This window comes from Pristiophorus japonicus, chromosome 14 (assembly GCF_044704955.1).
Source record: "Pristiophorus japonicus isolate sPriJap1 chromosome 14, sPriJap1.hap1, whole genome shotgun sequence".
Classification (NCBI taxonomy): Eukaryota; Metazoa; Chordata; class Chondrichthyes; family Pristiophoridae; genus Pristiophorus; species Pristiophorus japonicus.
Window position 1 is genome coordinate 104,317,977 of NC_091990.1, and position 22,473 is coordinate 104,340,449.

The following is a 22,473-nucleotide window of genomic DNA, read 5'->3' on the forward strand; positions in this document are numbered from 1 at the left end:
GAAAGGATGAACAGGCTGGGTCTCTTCTATTGAAAAAAGATTTTGATAGAGTGGATACAGAGAGAATGTTTCCACTTGTGGGGAAGAGCATGACTAGAGGCCATCAATATAAGATAGTCGGCAAGAAATCTAATAGGGAATTCAGAAGAAACTTCTTTACCCAGAGAGTGGTGAGAATGTGGAACTCGCTACCACAGGGAGTGGTTGAGGCGAATACTATAGATGCATTTAAGGAGAGGCTAGACAAGTATATGAAGGAGAAGGGAATCGAGGGTTATGTGGATAGATTTAGATGAGGAAAGACGGGAGGCTCGAGTGGAGCATAAACTCTGGCATGGACTGGTTGGGCCAAATTGCCTGTTTCTGTGCCGTATATCCTAAGTAAACCTATGTAATCTTGAAAGGTCTGGTTCTAATTTTTAGACGATGTCCCCTAGTTCAAGAATCCCCAACCAGCAGAAATAGTTTCTCTTTATCTATTCTATCAGTTCCGCTAAATATCTTGAAAAATTCAATCAAATCATCCCTTATCCTTCATAAATTCCAGGGAATACAACCCTAGTTTGTGCAATCTCTCTTCATAATTTAACTATTGGAGTCCGGGTATCATTCGGGTAAACCTACACTGCACTCCCTCCAATATCCTCCCGAAGGTGTGGTGTCCAGAACTGCTCACAGTGCTCCAGGTGTGGTCTAACCAGGATTTGTACAGCTGCAGCATAACTTCTACCCCCTTGTATTCGAGTCCTCACGATATAAAGACCAGCATTGCATTGGCCTGTTATATTTTCTGTACCTGACCGTGACATTTTAACGATCTATCTACATGAACTTCTAAGTCTCTTTGGACCTCTCTGTTTCAAGCCTTTATTACAAATGCTTGGAGTATGAGTAAAGACGTCTTATTGCATTAATATAGGGCCTGGATGAGGCCACACCTGGAGTATTGTGTACAGTTTTGGTCTCCTTACCTAAGGAAGGATATACTTGCCATCGAGGGAGTGCAAGATTCACCAGACTCATTCCTGGGATGGGGGGATTGTCCTATGAGGAGAGATTGAGTAGACTAGGCCTGTATTCTCTAGCATTTAGAAGAATAAGAGGTGATCTCACTGAAAAGTACAAAATTATTAGAGGGCGTGACAGGGTAAATGCAAGGAGGATGTTTCCCCTGGCTGGGCTGGGAAGTCTCGAACCAGGGGTCACAGTCTCAGAATAAGAAGCCGGCCATTTAGGACTGTGATGAGAAACGTCTTCACTCAGAGGGTGGTGAATCTTTGGAATCTCTGCTCCGGAGGGCTGTGGAGGCTCAGTCGTTGGGTATATTCAAGACAGAGATCGATAGATTTTTGAATACTGAGGGACCAAGGGAATATGGGGATAGTGCGGGAATGTGGAGTTGAGGTTGAAGATCAGCTGTGATCTTATTGAATGGTGGAGCAGGCTCAAGGGGCCGAATGGCCCACTCTTGATTCTAATTCATATGGTCTTATGTTCTAGCTTTTCACCATTTAGAAAGTACCCTGTTCTACCCTTTTCATGTCCAATGTGGATGACCTCACACTTGCTTATATTGAAATCTATTTGACAGAGTTTGTCCATTCACTTAGTTTATTAATATCCCTTTGTAATGTTATGCTTTCATCTATGCTGCTTACAATGCCGCCTAACTTTGTGTCAATGGCAAACGAGGATATGTGGCTTTCTATCCCGTCATCTAAGTCGTTAAAAAATAGTTCAGGCCCCAACACAGATCCCTGCAGGACACGACTAATCACATCCTGCCAATTAGTGTCACTGCCCATTATCCTGAATCTAGGGCCGAAATTACCCCGTTGTGCCCCTCCCATTAGCACCTCCAGAGGGCGCCAATGGGGCGCGAAGTGTTTTGGCCGGAGGAGGGGCTACCGGCTACCGCAGAATTGCACGGGAGTTAGCGGAGGCGTTCATCCATTAGCGTCACCCTGTTGGTAGTGACCCAGGCCGCTATGGCAGCGATGATGATGTCATCGGCATGCGGACCAACCCCTATTCGTCCCGCGGTATAATTTTCCCAGCGCCCCGGGAGGCCTCCCAGGTGATTCCTGAGCCAGCCTCGCCGGTCGTGACCGCGCCATGCACCCATCGCGGGCCGGACTCACCGGTCGGGCTGCTGAGCAAACGTTGTGGCGAGGTCCGTGCCACGATCGTGCAGCCCGGCACTCTGTTTCGGTGCCAGGCTGCGGCCCTGGGGGCCCGGTGGAGGGGAGGGACGTTGGGGAGGCCGGGTAGCGCCCCCGATCCTGCCCCGAGGGGAAATGGAGCCCGTGATGTTTAGCTCCACTTCCTGTGAGGGGCAGTGACCCCAATTCCGCTTCTGGGGTGGGATTTCCGCGCTGGGCGCCGAATGTCCGTCCCCGGAGAGGTTACCTCCCCCGACCGAGGCGATGGGGAATTTCAGCCCCTCGGTCTCCTGCCGCTCAGCCGATCTCCGAACCAGATCAATAATTTGCTTTCAATTCCACGGTCTTCTGCCTTAGATAACAGTCTATGTGGAACTTTATCAATGCCTTTTGGAAGTTCCTATGAATAACATCCACAGGCATTCCCCTGTCCACGACTTTAGCCACCTCTTCAAAAAATGCAATCAGATTGGTCAGATATGAGCAGCCTTTCACAAGCCCAAGCTGAGCAGCTGGAGACAGAGACCCAGCAATGACTCCACTTGAGACTGGGATCCCAGAGCCGGCAACGTCAGACCTGGAAACTCAGCCCACACTCTGTGATATCTTGATTAGTTAACATTGTCTGGCAAACGGGACTTTTAACTTGATAATAAGACACCACAGTAACTTAATGCCTCTTACATTACATGAGACTTTTCTACTTAGACAATTTAAAAAGCTCTCATGTCATATTATTTGTTCACTAATCCCTACGGTTTTGTGTCAATCCCTGCTCATACCCTGTTAAAGCTTCCAATCTACCAGCAGCACACTCCACATCAATCACTTTATTAATATTGCTTTTAAAAAACGCAGTGACATTTCGGAGAATGCTGACCTTTGCCAGGCTGAAGAACATTAATTCTCTGCAGCAAACTTTATTTTTGTCACATCTCCAACATTCGATAAACTCTCAGCACTGGCCTGGTCGTCCATCTCCTGGCCACAGTTAGAATAAGAACATAAGAATTTGGAGCAGGAGTCGGCCATTCGGCCCCTCGAGCCTGCTCCGCCACTCAATAAGTTCATGGCTGATCTTCAACCTCAACTCCACCTTCCTGCCCGATCCCCACATGGACACAAAAGTCCAGAGAGCAAATATTTGTTTTATTCGTTCCTGGGATGTGGACGTCACTGGCAAGGCTGGCATTTATTGCCCATCCGCAATTGCCCTTGAGAAGGTGGTGGTGAGCCGCCTTCTTGAACTGCTGCAGTCCGTGTGGTGAAGGTGCTCCCATAGTGCTGTTAGGGACGGAGTTCCAGGATTTTGACCCAGTGACGATGAAGGAATGGCCGATATATTTCCAAGTCAGGACGGTGTGTGACTTGGAGGGGAACGTGGAGGTGGTGATGTTCCCATGCGCCTGCTGCCCTTGTCCTTCTAGGCGGTAGAGGTCGTGGGTTTGCGAGGTGCTGCCAAAGAAACCTTGGCGAGTTGCTGCAGTGCATCTTGTAGATGGTACACACTGTAGCCACAGTGTGCCGGTGGTGGAGGGAGTGAAGGTTTAAGGTGATGGAGGGAGTGGATATCGAGTCGAGGGACACAGGCACTGATCAAGTGAGCCGCTCTTTATTAAGCCTACATTTTTATGAGCTGCATTCAAAATTTTGGGTTTTTCTTGATCCTGAATTTGGGTCTAAAGAAATCAACTGAAATCAAAAGGAGTCTAAAATAAAATAAAACAAAACTTCCTGAAGTTTCTGGAGATTAGGACCGGAGGGATTCTCCACCACTGGCAAAATCTGACAGAAGTTGAAATGGTAAGTGTTATGTTTGATAAAGAGTCAGACTGAACACTGTGAGTTCAAAGTAAAGTGTGACCGTAGTCTTTTATTGCAGGTCTCCAACCTGTGAAGCCTCCTTAAATACCTATGCTCCCAAGGGATTATGGGATCCCTTGGGACTCCAGGGGATGAGCCCTCTGGTGGCTGTACAGAGTAAATACAAATTTACATATATAACAATAATAAAGTCTTGCATTTCTATAGCGCCTTTCACGACCACCGGACATCCCAAAGCGCTTTACAGCCAATGAAGTACATTTTGAAGTGTAGTCACTGTTGTAATATAGGAAACGTGGCAGCCAATTTGACCAAAGCAAGCTCCCACAAACAGCCATGTGATAATGACCAGATAATCTGTTTTTAGTGATGTTGGTTGAGGGATAAATATTGGCCCAGGACACTGGGGAGAACTCTCCCCCCCACCGCCCCCCCCCCCCCCCCACCCCTGCTCTTCTTCCAATCATGCCATGGGATTTTTTTACGTCCACCTGAGAGGGCAGACGGGGCCTCGGTTTATCGTCTTATCTGAAAAACGGCGCCTCCGACAGTGTAGCACTCCCTCAGTACTGTCCCTCTGACAGTGCAGCGCTCCCTCAGTATTACCCCTCCGACAGTGCAGCACTCCCTCAGTACAAAGAAAGGTTTGATAAAATGGAGTTTTCTCACCTTGGAACAGGAAATGTTGAGGGGAATCGATGTGGTTTACTGAATTGTGAAGTGCTTGAGACTGATCAAAAGGGTGGGCTTTAAGGAGCGACTCAAAGAAAGAGATGGAGGCGGAGATGTTTAGGGAGGGAATTCCAGAGCATGTGGCTTAGGCACAAATGTTGGGGCAAAGGGAGCGAGGAAATGCAACAGAGCCAGAGTCATAGGAACAGAGAGTTCAATGCGGGGGAGGTTGTGGGGCTGGAGGAGGTTACAGAGATAGGAAGGGGGCGAGGCCACAAGGGATTTTAAAAAAATATATTGATTTGTCGGATGTGGGAGTCACTGGCAAGGCCGGCATTTACTGCCCAGCCCTAATTGCCCCTTGAGAAGGTGGTGGTGAGCCATCATTTCAGAGGGAAGTTAAGAATCAACCACTTTGCTGTGAGTCTGGTCATAAAAACATAAGAAATAGGAGCAGGAGTCGGCCATTTGGCCCCTCGGGCCTGCTCCGCCATTTAATAAGATCATGGCTGATCTGATCATGGACTCAGCTCCACTTCCCTGTCCGCTTCCCATAACCCTTGACTCCATTATCATTCAAAAATCTGTCTATCTCCACCTGAAATATATTCAATGACCCAGCCTCCACAGCTCTCTGGTGCAGAGAATTCCACAGAATCACGACTCTCTGAGAGAAGAATTTCCTCATCACAGTTTTAAATGCACGGCCTCTTATTCTGAAACTATGCCCCCTAGTTCTAGATTCCCCCACGAGGGGATACATCCTCTCTGCATCTACCTTGTCAGAGGAACATAACATAAGAACATAGAAATAGGAGCAGGAGTAGGCCATTTGCCCCCTCGAGCCTGTTCCGCCATTTAATAAGATCATGGCTGATCTGATCATGGACTCAGCTCCACTCCCCTGCCCACTCCCCATAACCCTTTATTCCCTTATCACTCAAAAGTCTGTCTATCTCCGCCTTAAATATATTCAATGACCCAGCCTCCACAGCTCTCTGGGGCAGAGAATTCTATCAATTTACACCCCTCTGACAGAAGAAATACCTCATCACAGTTTTAAATGGGCGGCCCCTTATTCTGAAACTATGTCCTCTCGTTTAAGTTTTCCCTATGAGTGGAAATATCCTCTCTGCATCCACCTTGTCGAGTCCCCTTATTATCTTATATGTTTCGATATGACTACCTCTCATTCTTCTGAACACCAATGAATATAGGCCCAAGCTACTCAACCTACCTTCATAAGTCAATCCCCTCATCTCCGGAATCAACCTAATGAACCTTCTCTGACAGCCTCCAATGCAAGTATATCCTTCCTTAAATACGGAGACCAAAACTGTACACAGTACTCCAGCTGTGGCCTCACCAATACCCTGTACAAGACCAGAAGGAGGCCATTCAGCCTCTCGAATCTGTTACATAGGAACAGGAAGAGGCCATTCAGCCCCTTGAGCCTGTTCCACCATTCAATGAGATCATGGCTGATCTGCGACCTAACTCCATATACCCGCCTTTGGACCTTATCCCTTAATGCCATGGTTAACAAAATCTATCAATGTCAGATTTAAAATTAACTATTGAGCCAGCATCAATTGCCGTTTGGGGAAGAGAGTTCCAAATTTCTACCACCCTTTGTGTGTAGAAATATTTCTTAATTCCACTCCCCTAGGTCTGGCTCTAATTTTTAGACTGTGCTCCCCTAGCCCTAGACTCCCCAACCAGTGGGAATAATTTCTCTCAATCTACCCTATTTGTTCTCATTTGGTTCTTTTGGCAATCACCTTCAATCTGCGTCCTCTGGTTACTGACCTCCCCCCAGCCACTGGAAACAGTTTCTCCTTATTTACTCGATCAAACCTCCTCATAATCTTGATCCGCCTCCATCAAATCTCCCGTTAAGCTTCTCTGTTTTAATTGCTGTGAGACTCGCCACATCAAGGAATAAAGACATGTGTTCTCTTTGACACCTAACTGTGTGAGGGGCAGGAGGCCAAAAGCAGGCTAGACATCCCCCGAAACCTGGTGCTTGCTCAGTTCACTCCGTGTGAACCCAATCTCATTCCGATGCTGCAGACAACAATAAGGTGATGAACTTAGCACCAGGAAACTGGACTTGGTGAGCAGAGATGACAGATGGATAGTACTGAGCAGACATGTGCTCGCAATTGCTCTGAAATTGAGAGGGTAGGAATGAGCGAGTGTCACAGTTTGATCATGAATTATACATTCTCCAAATGTTAGTGACTAACATCTGCTCTGAGATGACAATTTTTATACAGCGAGTTGTTGTGATCAGGAACGCACTGCCTGAAAGGGCGGTGGAAGCAGATTCAATGCCAATTTTCAAAAGGTAATTATTTGTTTTTATTCATTCATGGGCATCGCTGGCAAGGCCAGCATTTATTATCCATCCCTAAACTGAGCTCAGCCATTTCAGAGTCAACCACATTGCTGTGCGTCTGAAGTCACATATAGGCCAGACCGGGTAAGGACGGCAGATTTCCTTCCCTGAAGGACATTACTGAACCAGATGGGTTTTTACGACAATCTGGTAGTTTCATGGTCACCATTACTGACACTAGCTTTTTATTCCAGATTTATTTAATTAACTGAATTTAAATTCCCCAGCTGCCATGGTGGGATTGGAACTCATGTCTCTGGATCATTAGTGCAGGTCTCTGGATTACTGGTCCAGTAATGTAACCACTGTGCTACCATTCCTGCATATTGGATAATTGCTTGAAGGGGAAAATTTTCAGGGCGATGGGGAAAGAGCAGGGGCAGTGGGACTGATTGGATTGTTCTTTCACAGAGCCGGTACAGGCTCGATGAGCCAAATGGCCTCCTGTGCTGTGTGATTCTATCATTCTATGTTTTCCAGTCATGTCAGTTTTTTAGTACTACTGACCTAATATTTCATATCAAAAATAAAAGATGTGATATTTCAGGCAAGGAGTTGGATATCATCATCATAGGCAGTCCCTTGGAAACGAGGAAGACTTGCTTCCACTCTTAACATGAGTTCGTAGGTGGCTGAACAGTCCAATACGAGAACCACAGTCCCTGCCACAGGTGGGACAGACAGACGTTGAGGGAAAGGGAGGGTGGGACTGGTTTGCCACACGCTCTTTCCGCTGCCTGCGCTTGATTTCTGCATGCTCTCAGCGACGAGAGTCGGTGAGTCGGATAAACGTTCAGTCAGTGAATATGATTTGCTGCAAGTCCACAGAATCAGCCAGGACTGTCCTTTCTCCGCAGAGTGCCCTGAATATCTCACACCAGTAACGGCACAGTACGGACTTCGGAGAGGGAACAAAAAGATTAAATCAAACACATGGATTTTAACAATAACTTGCATTTAGTTAGCACCTTTACTGTGCTAAAACATCCCAAGGCGCTTCACAAGAGCGTAAATCAGGTTACAATAGGACACCGAGCCACATAAAGGAGATATTAGGATCGGTAACCAAAAGCTCGGTCAAAGAGTTGGTGTAAGGATCATCTTAAAGTAGGAGAATGAGGTAGAGAGGCAGAGAGGTTTAGGGAGGGTATGCCAGAGCTTAGGGCCCAGGCAGCTGAAGGCACGGCTGCCAATGGTGGAGCGATTATAATCGGGGAAGCACAAGAGACCAGGATTGGAGAGCGCAGAAATCTCGGGGGATTGTGGGGCTGAAGGAGATTACAGATACAGGGAAGGGCGAGACAATGGAGGGATTTCAACATGAGGATGAGAATTTAAGAATATTTGCTGCAGAGGAGGAGGGTTATTGAATATAGTTAAGGCGGAGATAGACAGATTTTTGAGCTATAAAGGAATAAAGGGTTATGGGGAGCGGGCAGGGAAGTGGAGCTGAGTCCATGATCAGATCAGCCATGATCTTATTGAATGGTGGAGCAGGCACAAGGGGCCAAATGGCCGACTCCTGCTCCTATTTCTTATCTTCTTATGTTGTTATGTTAGGGAGGGATTTCCAGAGCGTTGGGTGGAGGAAATTAACTGCTCCACCATAATGGTGGGGTGAGAGTGGGGGGTGGGGTGAGAGTGGGGATGGGGCGAGGCGAGGGGGCGGGGCAAGGCGAGGGTGGGGTGAGAGTGGGGCGAGGGTGAGCAGAATAGACAAGATGGGAAGTGTGTGGGATGGGGCCACAAAGCTGACGTTGGTGTGAGGTTGAGGTGGAATGAGGCAGTGGAGACCTGAGTCAGGAGGAGGAATTTAAATTTCATGCATTGGGTGAAAGGGAGCCAGTGTAAGTCGGCGAGGACAGGGGACAGGCAGGTGAGTTGATGGTGGGAGGAGACTGGGAACGAGATATCAGGTGTAACGGTAAACAGGTGTCCATGAGGCAGGAGGGTAAGGTAAGGGCGGAGGCTGGAGGTGTTGGAGAGATGGGAGCTAGCAACCTTGGAATGGATAGGATGTGGGGTTTGAAACACAACGCAGAGTGGAACCCAGATTCGACGGCGTGTGTCGGTCTGAGTGTGTGGCCAGGGAGGAGGACGGAGGTAATAGAGAAGTAGCAAAGTCCATGGCATGATGTCTGCAGTCTCCCCGGTGTTGAGCAGGAGGGTATTTAGTTGCATTCCTGATGTGATGTCGGACAGGACAGGTTGCAGGGGAATGCTGGAGAGGGAGAAACGTGTGTCATCAGGTGACGCCGTGTAAACCAGGAAGGAACGAGAGCCAAGGATTGAGCTTTGGGGGACTCCAGAGGTAATTGTGCAGGGCAGGAAGAGAAGCCATTGCTGGAGACTCTCTCCAGCTGTGTTTGGATCAGTGGGAATAGAACCATGGAGGGGAAGAGGTGATGGAGAAGGAAGGTGATGTAGGCCGTGTGAAGTACTGAGATGGAGGAGGACAGGGAAGGGAAGGGGGGAGGAATCTGTAATCTTGCCAACACTGGCCCAGATCAGAGCATCATTGGACCAATACACACTAAGAATCGCAACCTGAGATTTGCTATGTGGGAACGATCCAGCTCTCATTCCCAGCTGCAGCAGTTGCTGAAAGGTGTTGGTGTGTCAGTGGGAACAAGATTGGTTTATAAGAGCATATTAGGAGCAGGAATAGGCCTTACGGCCCTTCGAGCCTGCTCCACCATTCAATGAAATCATGGCTGATCATTAACCTCAACTCCATCTTCCCACCCGATCTCCAGATCTCTTGATTCCCCTAGAGTCCAAACATCTAGCGATCTCAGCCTTGAATATACGCAATGACTGAGCATCCACAGCCCTCTGGGGCAGAGAATTCCAAAGATTCACAACCCTCTGAGTGAAGAAATTTCTCCTCATCTCAGTCTTAAATGGCCGACCCCTTATCCTGACACTGTGACCCCTGTTCCTAGACTCTCCAGCCAGGGTGGTAACATCCTCTCAACATCTACCCTATTAATCCCCCTCTGAATTTTATGTTTCAATGGTGAAATGGGAGGGAGTTCCGCAAATCCTAGCACAGTGTCCGCCACTTACATTTCATTATTTGGTGCTTATCTGCAGCCTCTCTATGAACCCACACAGCAAACATTCAACAGTTAGGCTCAGAATGTGTAGTGGGGCGCATGGTTAGTCTTTAGCAGCAAATCCTCCATTGGTCAATCCCTGGTCTGGTCTTCCTGTCCGCAACGTACCATCAGCAATGCCACAGGTGGTTTGCCAGCGCTCCAAACAAACAATGGTGATAAGAATGTTCCGGAATTCCTTCAGCAATTCTCCTCCTTTTCCTTTCAGGTGCTTTTCTCTTTTGCTGGACTCCGTTTTTTGTGGTTCATATAACGAGAGTAACCTGTGAGTCGTGCGAAATCTCTCCTCACCTCATCAGCATCGTGACGTGGCTGGGATATGTCAACAGTGCTGTCAACCCCATCATCTACACCATCTTCAACATGGAATTCAGGAACTTCTTCCGCAAGGTCCTGCACCCCTGTTGCTGACGGCCACCTCCATATTACTGTAACGATACATAGCGTGCGGTCTCCCTGTTTTGTATTGATGATTAAAGTTCAGTTTCCTACTGTGATATTCTCTGACCTTCTGCTAACCCTAAAGGGTGGGGATTTGCCCCATTTGGGGATTAATGGGGGAAATGAATTGGCCCGAACAAGGGCATGAGCCGCAATAATCGATACTTCACACAATCTGCAACAACTCAATGAAACATGCTGCTCTCGTTAAAAGGTATTAAGTTACAGCAACGTGCAATCCTATAACACCTTTCACAACCTCAGGACATCCCAAAATGCTTCACAACCAATGAAGCACTTTTGGAGTGTAGTCACTGTTGTAATGTGGAAAACGTGGCAGTCAATCTGCGCAGCAAGCTCCCACAAACAGCAATGTGATAATGAACAGATAATCTGTTTTTAGTGATGTTGGTTGCAAGATCAATATTGGCTGGGACAACGGGGATAACTCCCCTGCTCTTTTTCAAAATAGTTCTATGGTATCTATAACATCCACCCAAGAGGGCAGACAGGGATTCGGTTTATCATCCCAACTGAAAGACGGCACCTCTGACAGTACAGCGCTCCCTCAGTACTGCCCTTCTGACAGTGCAGCCCTCCCACAGTACTGCCCCTCCGACCGTGCGGTGCTCCCTCAGTACTGCCCCTCCGACAGTGTAGCTCTCCCACAGTACTACCCCTCCGACCGTGCGGTGCTCCCTCAGTACTGCACCTCCAACAGTGCATAGGTTTACAACGGATATACAGTACCGAAACAAGCCATTCGGCCCAACCAGTCCATGCCGGAGTTTATGCTCGACTCGAGCCTCCTCCCATCATTCCTCATCTAAATCTATCAGCATAACCCTCGATTCCATTCTCCCTCATATACTTGTGTAGCCTCCCCTTAAATGCATCTATCATAGGCAGTCCCTCGAAACGAGGATAACTTGCTTCCACGCCAAAAAAGGATGAGTTCACAGGTGTATCAATGAAGGACCCGAACTAAACCCTCAAGTGTGGAAGATGCCTGTGCGTGGATTTTTTTAACGTGTGGTGGCCGTTGCACACCAGCCACCACACGGGCTTGACAGAGCTAGGTCTTGGTCCAGTGGCAAGGATTACCCAAGACGACTGGAGACCTGCTGTGCTGCGTGGACCTAGTGCGCACACATATCGCAGTGTGGGCTGGCCCATGCTGCCCCTGGGTCCCTGGCCCCGAACTCACGCCTCTTCCGGGCCCAGATCACGTCCCTCTACAATCTCTTGCTGCTCCTTCACCCCGACCTCGCCATTCCTGCTGCACCTGCCCAAGCTCCAATCACCGACCTGGACCTTGATGACTTCACTCTTCGCTGCCGTCGCCCTCCTGCACCCTGGTGTAGTATGCCTCCATGCTGCTCCCGAGCCTCCATGCAGCTCCTTTTATGGCATCTATGCTATTTACTTCAACCACTTCCTGTGGTAGCGAGTTCCACATTCTCGCCACACTGTGGTAAAGAAGTTTCTTCTGAATTCCCTGTTGGATTTCTTGGTGACTATCTTATATTGATGGCCTCTAGTTATGCTCTTCCCCACAAGTGGAAACTCTCTCTCTGTATCCACTCTATCAAAACCTTTCGTAATTTTAAAGACCTCTATTAGGTCACCCCTCAGCCTTCTATTTACAAGGGAAAAGAGACCCAGCCTGTTCATCCTTCACTGATATGTACCACCTCACATTTCTGGTATCATCCTTGTAAATCTTCTCTGCAACCACTTCAGTGCCTCTATATCCTTTTTATAATATGGCAATCAGAACTGTAAGCACTGTAACTGTGATCTAACCAAGGTTCGATACAGGTTTAGCATAACTTCCCTACATTTCAATTTTATACCTCTGGAAATAAACCCTAGTGCTTGGTTGCTTTTGTTATGGCCTTGCTAACAACCTATGTCACAACTATATGTCATTTATGTATTTGTACTCCAAGATCCCATTGTTTCTCTATCCCACCCAGACTCGCACCCTCCAAATAAGTGACCTCCCTATTCTTCCTACCAAAATGTAATATCTCATATTTATTTGTGTTGAACTTCATTTGCCAATTATATGCCCATTCTGCAAGTTTATTAATGTCCCCCTGTAATTTGTTGACTCCTCCTCAATATTGACTCGCATTCCAATTGTATCATCCGCAGCACTCCCTCAGTACTGCCCCTCAGACAGTACGGCACTCCCTCTGCACTCCCCGTCTGACAGTGCAGCGCTCCCTCAGTACTGCCCCTCCAACAGTGCAGCGCTCCCTCAGTACTCCCCTCCGGCAGTGCAGCACTCCCTCAGTACTGCCCCTCAGACAGTGCGGCGCTCCCTCAGTACTGCCCCTCCGACAGTGCAGCACTCCCTCAGTACTGCCCCTCAGACAGTACGGCACTCCCTCTGCACTCCCCGTCTGACAGTGCAGCGCTCCCTCAGTACTGCCCCTCCAACAGTGCAGCGCTCCCTCAGTACTCCCCTCCGGCAGTGCAGCACTCCCTCAGTACTGCCCCTCAGACAGTGCAGCACTCCCTTAGTACTGCCCCTCCAACAGTGCAGCGCTTCAAGTACTCCCCTCCGGCAGTGCAGCGCTCCCTCAGTACTGCCCCTCCAACAGTGCAGCGCTCCCTCAGTACTGCCCCTCAGACAATACAGCACTCCCTCAGTACTGCCCCTCCAACAGTGCACCACTCCCTCAGTACTGCACTGGAGTGTCAGCGTGGTTTATGTGCTCAAGTCTCTGGAATGGTGCTTGAACCCACGGCCGGCCTTCACGACCGTGTGATATAACTGATCATCTTTCAGTGGGATATATCTCATCGCTTCTCCATTTTTACAGTTTTAATAACCATATCCATAACATGATTTATTTTCAAAGTTTAATCACGGAGCTTCTTGATGTAAAATATAGTGAACACTTCGAGCTAGATTTTACACTTTTGTGCATATCACCCAAAAATGGGCGTTATTTCCGGTGTGGGCGGTAAAAATGGATTTTCAGATTGCCGGCTTCTCGCCCATTCTCAAAGCCCCTAGTCTCCATTTTTTAAATTGGGCATTTCCGCGAGAAATATGAAATGGGCGCTAGCGTTAAATCTCGCTGACCTTCTGCCGTAAAGTGTCGCCGTCCTTAGCAACGGCATGGCAACGCTCGATTCTCACGATTCAGGAGATCAAGGGTCATCATTACATGCGCAGAAGAGGAGACAGAGAGAGAGGGAGCTGAGAGGGGCTGAAGGCATGTGTGGCTGTGGTGTGTGCTTGTTTGGCTGTTGTGGAAGGCACGAGGGAGATTCACCAGCCGCAAAAAGCCTACTAAGCACCAAGAACATAGTTGGCACCAAGCTTTTGTCCAACAAATAAGATATAAGATGGAAGGGATGGAGGAGGCCCTGGAGCTGGTAGCCAGGAACACTGGTGGCAGAGGGCTCCCAGTGGTCCCGGAGCGCCGCACTGCAGCCCAAGGTGTCGCACCCCCATGGCCAACCACACGAGAGCCAGGAGCAACATCTTGTTTCTGGCTCAGAGCACATTCCCACCTCAGGACTGTCCTCTCCCGTATCCATCCAAGCAGCGGGTCGGCCGTCACCAGCCCCCCACCCCCCCCAATCAAGCATCGCCTGAGGAGCTCCTCGGTAGGCGGCTTGGAGTCAGGGGGGGAAGGGGAAGGGATAGAGGTGGGGAGGAAAAGCGGGGGGGGGGAAGGCTTGGTTTTTACAGATATACTGATGATTTCAGTCAACTGTTCAGTTGAAATGTTTTTTATTTAACAAAACCTTGTTCCGCATTGGCTCAGATAGCTGCACCGTTACACGCTGGTGATTTCTTAACACCAAAGAGTATAATTACACTTAACTTAAATTAACTTAAGCTTTAACTGTCACCAAGGCAATGCCCACCATTGATGTATGACCTGCACATCCAGCAGTGTGTCAGCCTTGTAAATACCACCAACGTTCTTTTAGGCAAAGCGCTCATTGATGAGCTCCTGACGTAAGGCTCTTGCAGCTATCATGCCACCATGGGCCCTTTCATGCAGCGGTCTACAGGGAAGCAGGGGCATGGCTTCAGCATCAGCCTGATTGTGTGGACCGATGTCAGCGTCCGCCTCCTCGTCCTCTTCTTCCTCTGGTGAGGTGAACTGTCAGACTCATCAGGCAATTCTTGCCCCCTCCTAATAGCCAAGTTGTGCAACATGGAGTGCACCACCACGACTTGAGCTACCTGCTCAGGGTGGTATTAGAGCTCGCCTCCAGGCATCTAAAGCGCTGCTTAAGCACGCCAATGGTTTTCTACATGATATTACGAGTGACTCTGTGGCTCTCGTTGTATCGCCTCTCGGCTTCGGTGTGGGTGTCACGCAGGGGGTCATCAGCCAGGTGGCGAGGCCAGGGGCTAGAATCTCAACTTTTGTGCTTATTGCCCAAAATGGGCATTATTTCCGGCATGAGCAGTAAAAAAAGGTTTCCAGATCACCGGCTTCTCGCCCATTCTCAAAGCACCTAGTCTCCATATTTTAAAATGAGTATTATTGTGAGCGATATGAAATGGGTGGTAGCGTTAAATTCTTTTGACCTTCTGCCGTAAAGTGTGGCCATCCTTAGCAATGGCATGGCAACGCTCGATTCCCGTGATTCAGGAGGTCAAGGGTCATCATGACATGCGCAGAAGAGGAGACAGAGAGAGAGAGAGAGCTCAGAGGCACTGAAAGCATGTGTGGCTGTGGTGTGTGCTTGTCTGGCTGTTGTGGGAGGAATGACGGAGATTCACCAGTAGCAAAAAGCCTACTAAGCACCAAGAACATAGTTGGCACCGAGTTTTTGTCCAACAAATAAGATATAACATGGAAGGGGTGGAGGATGCCCTGGAGCTGGTAGTCAGGAACACTGGTGGCAGAGGGCTCCCAGTGGTCCCGGAGCGCCGCACTGCACCTCAAGGTGACGCACCCATTGCCAAGCACACGAGAGCCAGCAGCAACATCTTGCTTCTGGCTTGGAGCACATTCCCACCTCGGGACCATCCTCTCCCGTATCCATTCAAGCATCCAAACAGCATTTCAGCCATCACCGCCCCCCCCCCAATGAAGCATCGCCTGAGGAGCTTCTCGGCCAGGCGGTTTGGAGTCAGGAAGGGAAGGGTGGAAGTGGGGAGGAGAAGCAGGGGTGGAGGGGAAGGCTTGGTTTCTACAGAAATACTGATGATTTCAGACTAATGATTGGTTTAAATGTTTTTTATTTAACAAAACCATGATAGCTGCACTGTTACACGCTAGTGATTCCTTAACATCAAAGGGTTTAATTACACTTAACTTCAATCAACTTAAACTTTTAACTGTCACCAAGGTGATGCCCACCATTGATGTATGACCTGCACACCCAGCAGTGTGTCAGCCTTGTAAATAACACCAACGTTCTTTCAAGCAAAGCGCTCATTGATGAGCTCCTGACGTAAGGCTCTTGCAGCTATCATGCTACCACATGCCCTTTCATGTGGTCTACAGGGGGATGGGGGCATGGCTTCAGCATCAGCCTGATTGCCCGGGCCGATGTCAGCGTCCGCCTCCTCGTCCTCCTCTTCCTCTCTCTGGTGAACATAAAAACATAAGAAATAGGAACAGGAGTAGGTCATATGGCCCCTCGAGCCTGCTTCGCCGTTCAATAAGATCATGGCTGATCTGATCATGGCCTCAGCTCCACTTCCCTGCCCACTCCCCATATCCCCTTATCGATTAGGTGAGGTGGACTGTCAGACTCATCAAGCAATTCTGATAGCCATGTTGTGCAGCATGGAGAACACCACCACAAATTGAGCTACCTGCTCAGGGTGGTATTGGAGCTCACCTATTGAGTGGTCCAGGCATCTAAAGCACTGCTTCAGCACTCCAATGGCTTTCTTCACAATATTGCGAGTTGCTCTGTGGCTCTCATCGCATTGCCTCCCGGCTTCGGTGTGGGTGTCATGCAGGGGGGTCATCAGCCAGGTGGCGAGGCCATATCCTCTGTCAAGCATTGACTTTGTGGCTGATTGTTAAACAAGTCAGATACAGTGCTCTCACGCAGGATGTGAGCATCATGGATGCTGCCCGGAAATTGAGCACTCACTGCCATAATAATTTGCTGGTGGTCGACAACGAATTGGACATTCAGGGAATGGAATCCCTTGCGGTTCCTGAAAACCTCTGCATCCTAAAAAGGTGCCCGCATCGCGATGTGCATACAGTCTATTGCTCCCTGCACCTTGGGCAAGTTTGCAATTCTAGAGAACCCTAAAGCCCTCTCACTCTGTGCCTCCCTGGTCATAGGGAAGCTGATCCAAGTCCCTCCTGTTCACACACAGGGCTTAAATGACCTGTCTAATGCAGCAATGTGTGGCATGCTGAGAAAGTCCGCAAATGTCTCCAACTGTGGCCTGAAAAGAACCCGTAGAATGACAGTGTCGTGGTGACTTTGACCTCGACGGACAGTGCAGTACTGAAAATGCTGGCAGGCTGCAGATCTGCCCTTATGAGCTGGCAGTGATAATCTCTGTGGAAGCGAAGTCTCCGAAGGCAGATGGTGTCAGGCAAGTCGAGGTAAGAATGCTTCTCTCTGTACTTGCGGGTGGTGTAACATAAGAACAGAAGAACATAAGAATTAGGAACAGGAGTAGGCCATCTAGCCCCTCGAGCCTGCTCCGCCATTCAATAAGATCATGGCTGATCTGGCCGTGGACTCAGCTCCACTTACCCGCCCGCTCCCCGTAACCCTTAATTCCCTTATTGGTTAAAAATCTATCTATCTGTGACTTGAATACATTCAATGAGCTAGCCTCAACTGCTTCCTTGGGCAGAGAATTCCACAGATTCACAACCCTCTGGGAGAAGAAATTCCTTCTCAACTCGGTTTTAAATTGGCTCCCCTGTATTTTGAGGTTGTGCCCCCTAGTTCTAGTCTCCCCTACCAGTGGAACCAACCTCTCTGCTTCTATCTTGTCTATCCCTTTTATGATTTTAAATGTTTCTATAAGATCATCCCTCATCCTTCTGAACTCCAACAAGTAAAGATCCAGTAACGTCTGGTCCTCCTGATCAGTTTGGCACGTCTTACATTGGGCACATAATGCAGTGGAGCATATCTTCGTCCATCTCGAGTCTGCAGCATGTAATTGGTCATCAAGAGAGGGTGAGAAAGGACAGGCCCCATTGCAGTAGCTCTCCGTTTTCCACCGATTGGTCACAAACAAGGACTGTCCCAATGAAGACACCTATTCAATTCCAACTATATGGTCAAGATGTTGGTAGAGATGTTCACATCAACTCCAACGACCTGCAGAGTACATCCAAACTCCGCCGAGGTTGAAGCACAGCAGCCTTTTAAAGGACGCAACATGTGATCTTGAACATGGCGTCCATAACGCTGTGATTAGTTCTGGTTAGTTCCACTTTTTCTGGGCGGCTTTTTGGGTGAGCGATATTGTGAGCGATATGTATGTGAGGTGGTGGAATTGACGCTGGGCGATCTCATGGCCGCTAGTTTCGGTAAATATCCTCTTTACGACAAAAAACAGTAAGCGGGCATTAATATTGAATCTCGGCATTAAATCCGTGCAGAAAGTATTGGGCGGGCGATAGAATTTTTTCCTGGTGTTAAGCACATGGGGAAAGTAATGCTCGGCGATAATTTTCTGAAAAATGACCATCAGTTTCCATTTCGTGCCAAAATGGATGATATATGGGCATTATACGTCATTTCAGCGGTAAAGTGGGCGTTAAGCAGGCAAAAAAGTGGAGGTTCTAGCCCCATATCCTTTGTCACCAAGCATCCAGCATTGACCTTGTGGCTGATTGTTAAACAAATCAGATACAGTGCTCTCAGCAGGATGTGAGCATTATGGATGCTGCCCGGAAATTTAGCATTCACTGCCATAATAATTTGCTGGTGGTCGACGAGTTGGACATTCAGGGAGTGGAATCCCTTGCGGTTCCTGAAAACCTCAGCATCCTGAAAAGGTGCCCGTATCACGATGTGCGTACAGTCTATTGCTCCCTGCACCTTGGGGAAGTTTGCAATTCTGGAGAATCTCAGTCTGTGCCTCCCTGGTCATAGGGAAGCTGATCAAGTCCCTCCTGCGTGTGTACAGGGCTTCAGTGACCTGTCTAATGCACCGATGTGTGGCATGCTGAGACAGACCCCAAATGTCGCCAGCCGAGGCCTGAAAAGAACCCGAGGCGTAGAATGACAGTGCTGCGGTGACTTTGACCTCGACGGACAGTGCAGTACTGATATTGCCGGCAGGCTGCTGATCTCCCCTTATCAGCTGGCATACCTCAGTGATAACCTCTTTGTGGAAGCGCAGTCTCCGAAGGCAGGTGGTGTCGGGCAAGTCGAGGTAAGAATGCTTCTCCCTGTACTTGCGGGGGTTGTAATGTCTGGTCCTCCTCATCAGTCTGGCACGTCTTACATTGGGCACATAATGCTGTGGAGCGTACCTTCTGCCATCTCGAGTCTGCAGCATGTAATTGGTTATCAAGAGAGGGTGAGAAAGGACAGGCCCCATTGCAATAGCTCTCTGTTTTCCACCGATTGGTCACAAACAATGAATGTCCCGACGAAGACATCTATTAAATTCCAATCGGTCACAGTATGGTCAAGATGTTTGTACAGATGTTCACATCAACTCCAATGACCTCCAGAGTACATCTGAACTCCTCCGAGGTTGAAGCACAGTAGCCTTTTAAAGGATGCGACATGTGATGTAGAACATGGCGTCTATAATGCTGTGATTAGTTCCAGTTAGTTCCTCTTTTTCCAGGTGGTTTTTTGGGTGAGCGATATTGTGTGCGATATGTGTGCGAGGTGGTGAAAGTGACGCTGGGCGATCTCATGGCCGCTAGTTTCGGCAAATGTGATCTTTATGACAAAAAAAAGTAGGCGGGTGGTATTATTGATTCTCGGCATTAATTCCATGTGGAAATCAACGCTGGGCGATATTATGGGTGTTGATTTCGCCCATTCTGATGATCCCGCCCAAAAAAGTGGGCGGGCGGTATTATTCTTTCCCAGCGTTACGCACATGGGGAAAGTAATGCTCAGCGATAAGTTTCCAAAAATGTCCGTCAGTTTCCATTTTGTGGCTAAATGGGCGATATCTGGGCGTTATACGTAATTTCAGCGGTAAAATGGACGTTAAGTGGGCATTAAGCATGCAAAAAACGAGGAAAATCTATCCCTATGAAACTGCTAGTTTGCTTGCTACATTGACATTTAGTCTTCAATTTTGCACCAGCTCCAGCTTCCTTGCCCACCGTTGAGAGTCTGTGGTCAGGCACAGCTCCTATCCAGTCTCTGTCCCATTTCTCCAGAGCTGTCAAAAGAGGTCATCGGCTGTTGTTGTGGGGGTGAAGACTGCACTGTTGCTCAGAGTGGCCAAGGAAGGAGAGGTGCCTAGTGTGCTTACCTTGCCACATCTGGTGAGATCATTGAACTCTTTCAGGGACTGTGTGGGCAGGGCAGTTGGACCCACTGCCACTGCCACCTCACTCCAGCTGCCATAAGTTACATTTTTCGGGTGCTCAGACACCCAGGGGTCTGCACATCCTGCTTTCAATCTCCAGGAGGGCCCATCGGTCTGTATCCCCGAGGCTCTGAGTGCTTGGCCCCGCTGCCCTCTTGGTCCAGATAGGTGTCTGCGATATAATAATTCCATACAAGTACAATAAAAAATATGTCTATGGCACGGAGTGGTGTTATTGGAGAGTGATGCAACGCTCAGCCTGGAGATTGCAGGCTCGACTCTAGTTCCAAGTGATTCAGCTGCTTAAACCCAAGTTACAGTGGTTTTACATCAATGGGAAATGGGCAGACCCAGAAGAGCCATGGGAATCTCGCTGTGCAGGACACAGGTGGGTATTGGGGCAACGGGGCATAACTCACATTGGGGAATTGCCAGCACATGATCCCTTTACTCAGAATGTTACAGCACAGAAACAGGCCATTCGGCCCCACAGGTCCGTGCTGGTGTTTATCCTCCCACCCCTCTTCATCTCACCCTATTAGAATCTCCTTCTAGTCCTTTCTCCCTCATGTTTTTATCCAGCTTCCCCTTAAATGCATCGATACTATTCACCTCAGCCACCCGCTGTGGGAACGAGTTCCGCATTCTCACCACTCTCCCGGTAAAGGATTTTCTCCTGAATTCATCGTTGGATTTATTAATGATCATCTTATATTGATGGCCCCTAGTTCTGGTCTCCCCCACAAGTGGAAACATCTTCTCTACATCTATCCTATCAAACCTTTTCATAAACTTAAAGACTTCTATCAAAGATTTCACACATCGGAACAGGAGGTCATTCTGCCCCACAAGCCTGTTCCGCCATTCAATAATATCATGGCTGATCTGTATCTTAACTCCATCAACCTACCTTCCATATTCCTTAATACCCTTACCCAACAAAAATCTTATCAATCTCAGTTTTGAAATTTCCAATTGACCCCCAGCTTCAACAGCATTTTAGGGGAGTAAGAGTTCCAGATTCCCACTGCCCTTTGTGTGAAGAAGTGCTTCCTGACATCACCCCTGAACGTCCTGGCTCTAATTTTAAGGTGATGCACCCTTGTACTGGACTCCCCACTCCAGAGGATGTAGTTTCTCTCTATCGACCCTAGCAAACCTTTTTTGATCACCTGAAACACCTCAATTAGATCGCCCCCAATCTTCTATAGTCCAAGGAATACAAGCCCAGTCTGTGCAACCTGTCCTCATAATTTAACCCTTTTAGCCCCGGTATCATTCCGGTGAATCTGCACTGTTCCCCCTCCGAGGCCGATATATCATTCCTGAGGGGCGGGGCCCTGACTGAATGGAATACTCCAGGACGAGGCTGATTTTGTGACCTGGGGTTCGAAGGGAGCGCACCTAGGATACACAACTCATCACCTCCGAGCCACTGAGCGTGCCCATTTTCCAAGGCACACCCCGCCCCCCGCCCCAGAGACAGTACCAGATGGTGGAATCACACTCTGAGATAAACAGGGGAGAAAATAGTCAGACAGCGAGAAAGCTTCTATAAAACACCATCATCGTTTACTGAACGTGTATAGCAAGCATGCTTTGCTCGAATTAAAAGTACAGAAATCTTACAAAATACCAGAATATCCTGATAATGAGATTGCAAGGAATTGTATAAAGTACATCGGATAACCCCAATCTTATCAAAAGTAATACTTAGTGGGAGGGGCATCCGTTACTGCAAGCCACACTTTCCCTGCACATACAACCCCACTCCCATGGCAGCTCACCCTTATTTACAAGCACTCATTTACGCTGACAAATTAGGCTCACACTCCCAGAAAGGAGGAATTTTGCGTAAATCTCTCGGAGACGTTCCATTCATTGTGAATTTCACAGCTCCCCGTGAGAAGCGTTTGGAAACACAGTTTCCCTGGTTTAAGAAATAAAATCATCCAGTTAATGCCTGAACAAGTAAAGGTAATCCACGCCAATATTTTTGTAAACCTTCAAGTGTGAAATTGCAGAAACAGCTAGTGTTTAATCGGTAGTGATTAATCTCCCCCCCAAAACTGCTCCTGATTTCATTTAACTCTCTCGTGCCCTGCCTAATCAGATTCTGCCCGGTTACTGATGCAATCTGTGTCTGAATTGTACACTGTTCTTCACTACTTGATTCGCTCAGTCGCGAATTTCCATTGGAATTAAAAATGTAGCTCGCTGGAAATTACAACCTTTCATATCAAAATTTTTGGTATATTGCATTTGGGAGACGATGTGCCTTGGGCTTGGTCTGGGGTCATACTGATGGAGTGAACCCATTAATTATTGATCAGGCTGTTGCACAACATCGTGTTCCTCCTGCTTACA

General features: G+C 48.3%; 1 protein-coding gene across 1 annotated transcript in view; it reads left to right on the forward strand.

The window, feature by feature from the left end:
* Nucleotides 1-10,589, forward strand: part of drd4b (dopamine receptor D4b) — a 168,145-nt gene extending 157,556 nt beyond the window's left edge. The window contains exon 4 of the mRNA XM_070898579.1: nt 10,387-10,589. Coding sequence (XP_070754680.1) covers nt 10,387-10,589 — 203 coding nt within the window. The remainder of the gene's footprint in view (nt 1-10,386) is intronic.
* Nucleotides 10,590-22,473: the final 11,884 nt, after the last annotated feature.